Source organism: Microtus ochrogaster, chromosome 19 (assembly GCF_000317375.1).
Source record: "Microtus ochrogaster isolate Prairie Vole_2 chromosome 19, MicOch1.0, whole genome shotgun sequence".
Taxonomy (NCBI): domain Eukaryota; kingdom Metazoa; phylum Chordata; class Mammalia; order Rodentia; family Cricetidae; genus Microtus; species Microtus ochrogaster.
The window spans coordinates 28534646-28542247 of NC_022021.1; the positions used below are offsets into that span (position 1 = coordinate 28534646).

At 39.4% G+C, this 7602-nt stretch overlaps 1 protein-coding gene across 1 annotated transcript in view; it reads right to left on the bottom strand.

The window, feature by feature from the left end:
* Positions 1-7602, bottom strand: part of Wdr70 (WD repeat domain 70) — a 197604-nt gene that overhangs the window by 147569 nt on the left and 42433 nt on the right. Inside the window, exon 7 of the mRNA XM_005356603.3 lies at positions 5707-5840. Coding sequence (XP_005356660.1) covers positions 5707-5840 — 134 coding nt within the window. The remainder of the gene's footprint in view (positions 1-5706; positions 5841-7602) is intronic.

Here is a 7602-nt window from a genome sequence, read left to right on the forward strand (position 1 = left end):
AGTAAATTGCACGCCAGCCAGAGCTACAGAGAGACTTTGTCTCAAAAAAATAATAATTTTTATAAGCTTCTTGTAATAGTTTCTTTTATGAATGTAAATCTTGTCATAAAATCATTAGATATCTTATATTAATAGACATATTCAAAATAAAATAAATATCATTTTAACAAAATTCTAGCCTGTTTGGTTCCATTTACTAAGTTTTTAACTCCAAAGCTTAGAATGCATATGATAAAGCAACTATTAACTTGTGGTGATTTTATCTTCTAAAAACAGAATTTACAGAAGAAAAAAATAAAATTTATGTCTATCTGTCCACAACTAAAAAGAATTATTACTCTTGCTGGTAACTAAGTCACGTACCTGCTTAAGTAAGAAGAAGAACAAGACACTTGACTCCTCCTCTGCCTCTGCATGGCCACACTGTCACACACACGTCACATATACCACACACATAAAAAATAATGTGTAACGAGGGGATATATTTCACCTGGAAGTTCATCACCAACATGTCAGAGCACACAGAGAAGTGGTGTGGGAGACAGGTCTAGAACAGCAGGGGCCGACCTAAGGAAGAAAGGACCTCTGGACTCAAGGCATCCTTTGTAGACTGGGAATGAGATCCTTAAGTAGGTTCTGTCCTGGACTGCAAATTTTTAATGTGCTTCCTTAGAAGGTGCCTTCTGGATTTACATTTAAGTCTGTCCATAAAATATAAAATTACTTGCTTGATTCTATGTATGAATTGTTCATTAATCTTCTCTTAGCTCCAAATCCACCCTTCAATGTTTGCTCTATAAAAATGAAAATGAACGCTGGAAATACTTTTCCTTTGCCAGCTGGCATTCGTTATACAGGACTGTTAAGTTTTATCAGAAGGATATTAGAAAGACATTGGAGGGAGGGTGGGTGTGGTCCTCTTGAAGGACTTCTGTATGCTCATGGCTTTTCCAGTATCCGACTCCAGAACGTGCAATTTCTCCACATCAGGTTCCTCGAGTACATATTTGTCAACAGCAGTTCCCTCCGTCTTAGAGCAGAGCGACGTTAAGACCTATTTCTGGAAAGTTCTGCCATCATAAAAACATCACCACTTCTTTTCCTCGGTGACCCACAGCCATGCCCTTTCAGAAAAGCTCTGGATCTCAAACCCAGAGGCTCTTCCCTGAATGCTATGTCAACTGAAAAGATAAGGGTATTTCTTGTATTGCTGTGCAGAGTCTTCATGCTTCTCTTTTTACCAATCAGTCTTTCATTTTTCCCAAACTCTGATTATAATCAGCAATTTTTATTAAAGTGTTTCTGGTCAAATTACATCAGATTTCTATATCCTAATAAGACTCTGACAGATCAAATTTTAGGCAATCAATCAGGAACTGAGAAAATTACAGTCTATTTAGACCAACTGGGTTTTTTATATATAAACAAAACATATCAGATCTTTGATAATTAGCATTTGAGACTGCTCAATAAAGGTCTTTAAATTAAGACTGGGAAACTTGTTAGTGCATGGACAAACCTCTGTTATTCCCACTGGGAAGCACTGGCTTTCTTCCCCCAAGCCTAGGAGAGCCAGCCCTATGCGTTATCACTGTTTTCTGGTGATTAATTTTTGTTTTCAAAAGTAAGTTAAAATCCTAAAAATAGCAAAATTTAAGGGGTGAAACAGGCAATGACCCCATCTCTCTGGCTAACTACTCTACCAAAAAGCTCTGTTTACATCCAGAGGGAGACTTAAATTTTCAGCAGCCCCACATCAGTATCATTTTGCATTTTCGCTAGAAAGGGAAGGGCTAACATTTTGTCCTGTGCTCTCTGTAGTCCTCCTTGCCCATGCTAAAATGGAAATGTTCAGAACGGGCTTCATCATTCCTGCCCCACTTTGCCTGTAGTTCTGCTAGCCACTGAGTTAAAAGGACGGGATTAGAAGTCATTAGACACAGTACTAAGAAGAATTAAAGGGCTTGTTCAAGGGGTGGAACATCTGCTCCTCAAATTCCTGCCTATACAACTAAGATTCCGATCAAAGAGAAGAGCGAGAAAGCCAATCTGACAGCAAACTGGAGTCATGAGGAAGTGGATGTTCTCTCAGGAGTAACTCTGACACCAGAGGATGGCTTAGTAGCATTGCACAACTCTTTCTGTGAAGTTATTCATGGGGCAAAGTGGGAGTACATGAGTGTAAGTGAGGGGAGTGGGGAGGTGAAGACTGAGGAGCCTTTTAAGTACTTTTTGCTTGGCTAGCAGAACAAGCTGGGACATGCAAGACAGATAAACACAGCTGTTTGGGGCTGTCACTTGGGGCTCATGAGCCAAGGTGTCCGGCTGTAGTGAAAAGTGCACCGGAATGTGAGTCAGAAGTCTAGAGATCCAAATCCCTTGCTCTGCTAACTAGCTGTATGACGATGAGCAAGCCCGTCTGCTTCCAGGCATCCTATTTTATAGAAAATCCAGAGAGGAACAGATGGCAGGACTATATGAAGCTCTTCCTGAGCTACACCACTCATATGCTGCCTGGGTAATTCTGCTGAGTCCTGGTTTCCTCTACTGAATGACACTTAACTTACAGGACTGATATTTTTAAAAAGAATATCACATACTCATTCATGCTGGAGAAATGGCCCAGTGGGTAAGCACTCTCAGCTCTTCCAGAAAACCTGGGTTCAATTCCCAGCATCTACATGGCTCCTGACAACTATCTGTAATGCCAGTTCCAGGGGATCTGATGCCCTCTTCTGGCCTCTGCAGGCACTGCACTCATGTGGTGCACAAGCAGGCAAAACACCCAGATATACTATTTTTTTTTATTTTAAATATTGAAAGAATAATTATTAACTTATATGATTGAGATAAAGGTATAAATATAATAAATATATAAACTGGAGATAGAAAAATGACTCAAAGATTAAGAGCACTGGCTGTTCTTGAATAAGACTTGGACTTGGTTTCCAATACCCAAACAGGCAACTCACAACCACCTGTAACTCCAATTCCAGGTGATCTGACACCCTCTCTGACCTCTATAGGCACCAAACGCAAACTTGCTTCATATACATACATGTGAGCAACCACCTATATACATAAAATAACATTTAGTCAAAATTAAATAATGACAATGCACATAAAGGAACCTAGCCAAGACCTTGAAAAAGTAGTTACCGATATCACTTCTTTTTTTGTTTGTTTGTTTGTTTGTTTCAAGACATGGCTTCTCTGTGGCTTTGGAGCCTGTTCTGGAACTAGCTCTGTAGACCATGCTGGTCTCGAACTCACAGAGATCCGCCTGCCTCTGCCTCCCGAGTGCCGATATCACTTCTTAATTCCCAAAGAATAAGACTGTAGTGTTACAGTGTAACACTAAGCCAGATTACATCCTCAGCTGCTTTGAGGAACTTTAAAGAACAGATTCACAACACCAAAAGCTTTAATGGATGCCAAAGTCTAACCACCATATTCAACTGTTATTAACTAAATGAGCTATTAATGCATCTTCATCAAATAGCTAATTGGCAAAAAGGACAAATCATTAATATGTTAAAAGATAGAATCAGGAACTAGAATAATGATTCAACAAAATCAAGACAATAAAATTGAATGAAACACCTGCTCCCGCCATACTTCACTTTCTAGAAAGGCTTAGGTGCTGAAGAGATGCTCAGCAGTTAAGACCACAGATTGCCAGCATCCATGTCAGCAGTGCACAGCTGCAGGTAGCTGCAGCTCCAGGGTATCTCTGACACCCGCTTCTGAGCTCCATGGGCTCCTACACTCACACAAGCATAACCTGGTGCCTACATTTCCAGTATTCACTGGTTATGTGCAGTGTGAGGGGTAGGGAACTTTCCATAGGACAAGAGATTCTACAGTGTGCTGGCTAACTAGATATCAAGAACAGATCCTTAGACTACTTACCCTGAGGGTGTGTTCATAAGAGGAGATGCAAGACAAGGGTAAAGACAGAATGAACCCAAGTGATACTGGATAGAATGAGAGGCACTCTACGACTCATGTTAGCTTCATTCAGATTCAGACAGATACAAGTTACCGATATATGACATACATAGATTAGTATATAAACATGTAATTTCTAGCTTAGTCTGCCTAAAGCCAATGATACCCCAAGACAACAAACATGAGAAACTCTATCTTGTTTGATAATATTGCCCTCAATTAATAAGCTTAATTTCAGAAAAAATTTTAAAGATTTATTTATCTTATGTATTTAAGTGCTCTATAGAATTTATGCCACTTTATCAGATCATACTATAAATGGCTGTGAGCCACCATTGGTTGTTGAGAATTGCTTAGGACCTCTGGAAGAACAGCCAGTGTGTTTGACTGCTGAGACATCTCTCCAGCCCTAATTTCAGAAATTTTAATCTTTGTCACTTTCCCATAAACAAAATTTCTGAAATTATGTTTATTAAAAATTTTTAAGAATCATTAAGACCTTGTCATGTAAGCACAATCTACATCTTTTCATTCAAAAGATAAAGAAAAACTTGCTTCAGTGTCAATGAACATTCCAGCATTCATATTTGGTCTCTAAATACCATTGCTGCAATGCTTGTTGGAGAAGCACTAATTCCAAGACTTGGAAAGAAATATATCAGGAAGTCTATATTGTGTTGTCTCAGGAACTAAATCAGTTTTTAAAGACATATAAATTCATGTCAAATTATAATCAGTGAGGGCTTCCAGTGGACAAAATTGGATAATTTAAAGACCCTCCCCACCCAAAAAAAGGCTGCAACTAACTGAAACCCCTGAAAATGGTTAAAAGAAGTACTAGGAGTATAGAAAGTCAAAGCAAAGGAAAAAATAGTTGTATCAATGCTATAGTTACTTTCCTACAACTGTGACAAAGCACTATGACCAAGGCAAATTGTAAAAGAAAAATGTTCAATTCGACTAATGGTTTCAGAGGGTTAGAGTCCATGAAGGTAGAGCAAATGCAGAGCATCAGGAACAGTGGACGGAGTACATCTTAATCCTTTGGCACAATGCTAACTGACCAATAAAGCAGCATGGACCACTACCTAAATACTGGTTTAATGTATACCATAAACAAAAACACATCATAAGCCAGGTATGGTGGCACATGCCTTTAATCTCAGCACCTAGGAAGCAAAGGCAGAGGAATTTCTGTGGGTTCAAGGTCAGGCTGATCTATGTAGTGAGTTCCAAGACAGCCAGGAATGTATGGAAAAATCCTATCTCTAAAAATCAAAAGACCAACACATTATACAGCATTATTGACTGGAACATTTTCAAGACATGTTTTTTTTAAAATGATGGAAAATGTCTTTAAAACAGAAATCAAGGTCTAGAAGATGTCTCAGTGGGTAAAGGTGCCAAGGTGCCTGTTGCCAAGCCTGAAGGTCTGTACTAGATCCCCAGGACCCACACAATGAAAGGAGAGAACCCACCCTAAAATTTGTCCCTGATCTTCACAAGTGTGCCATGGCACATTCACCTACAAACATATATAAGGAAGTGTGCGTGTGTGTGTGTGTGTATATATATATATATATATAAAGGAAGCTAAGGAAAAAGAAATGTACAGTTTTATTTTCATTTAATAATGATATAAGTTATGTAAGTTAAATATCATTCATTATAGACTGAGTTTAAATGGACAGAGCATTACCTCTAATTATGAAAATAATAACAAGCCAAATATAGAGATATTAAATACATACATACCACTCACAAGGCTGAAGGGATCGAAATGCCTTGAAAGAAGCATCCATTCCAGCAAAATCCCAAAATTTAACATCGTAGTCATAGCCTCCAGTGACCAAACGGGCACCTGAGGGATCCAAACCCAAAGCAGACACCTGTTCAAAACAAGTGAACAAATGAGTGGGAGAGAGCAAGTTACTACTCCAGTCCCCAGTCTGGTCCCCAGCACCACCGCTATCAGCACTGCAAACATGCACTGTCAGCTAGTACTGTTCCGGGAAAGCACCGATGGATAGCATCCTCCATGTTATTTGACTTTGTTGTAAGCATTGCTTATCTTAAAATAAAGAAAAATACTGGCATTTATGTGTGTATGGTGGTGTTTGTGATGTATGTGGGAAACAGGCAGATTGCTGGAGTTTACTGGCCAGCCATCCTTGCCAAATCAATGGGTTCCAGGTTTAGTAAGAGAAGATAAAGAACAACTGAGGAAGTTGCTGATGTCAGTCCCTAGCTTCTACATGCACACGCACACATACCTGTACATGCACAGGCCATGTGAACCAGAACATATTCATCCCCCCCTCTCGGCTTAAATAATTCAGCTGGGCTTGGTGGCACACACCTTTAATTCCAGCTCTCAGGAGGCAGAGGCAGGTGGATCTCTGTGAGTTCCTGGACAGCCAGAGCTATATAATGAGATCCTATCACCTATCACCTGTCTCAAACAACAACAAAAAAAGAAAAAGAAAAGAAAGGAGGGAAGGAAGGTAGGTAAGAAGGAAGGAAGGAAGGAAGGAAGGAAGGAAGGAGGAAGGAAGGAATTCTTATATAACTCAAACAACACTAGTAAGAAATATGAGATAAATCTGCCTCTAACAAGAAAGAACAGAATAAATCTCTGAGTTAATTATGCTACTAAAGACAGAAAGAGCCAGGTGGTGGTGGCAGGTGGCGCACACCTTTAATCCCAGCACTCGGGAGGCAGAGGCACAGAGGTCAGGCGGATCTCTGTGAGTTTAAGGCCAGCCTGGTCTACAAGAGCTAGTTCCAGAACAGGCTCCAAAGCTACAGAAAAACCCTGTTTCAAAAAACCAAGATACAAGGATGACAAATTCTAGGGCCAGGGCAAAATGACATGATGATGAAGGTTTATTATTGAGATTTTTTTTTTATCAAGATGGCTATGGTGTTTTGTTCTAGAGGAGCTGTTTTCTTGTTTTCGGGGTTGGGGGTTGGTTTAGGAGGTACTTGGCTTTTTTGTTTTAAGACAAGGTTTCAATAGGAAGACCTAACTGGAACTCAAACTGACATGTTCCTCTTGTCCCTGCCTCCAGCATGCCAGGATTGCAAACATGCACTCCCATGCCAGGATTCACAGTGATGCTGTCAGAGCTAGCATTCAGACGCAGCAGGATCGCTGTCAACACTATAAGAATTATTCCATATAAACCAAAGGATATGAAATCTGTAAAGCAGGTCTCAGTGGGGACAAAATAATCTGCCCAAGTTAGGGAATGTGTCCTTCAACAAGCTAAACTAACCACCAATCCCTATGTTCTAAAGAGTTGAAGAACACAGAAAGTTTAACTAATTCTCCAGTGTGTTTTAATCACAATGAAAGAAAACAGAAACTCACCAAAGTGTCAGTATAATTCAACAGATACTTATTCTAAACGTATTATTAAAGAAATAATTATCTTAATTGACATAAAATGCAGAAATGGGTACCAAATTATTATGGACAATGGTTTAGACTTTTCTGACCAAGAAATGAATTGTTTTAAGCTTTCTATTTTAGCTTACTACATAAAATAACAGATCATGTCCTATGCCTACCCCAGGCCATCTTTTATTTATTTTCTTGAGATTACAATATAATTCTAACATTTCTCCCTTCCCTTCCCTTCCCTCCCT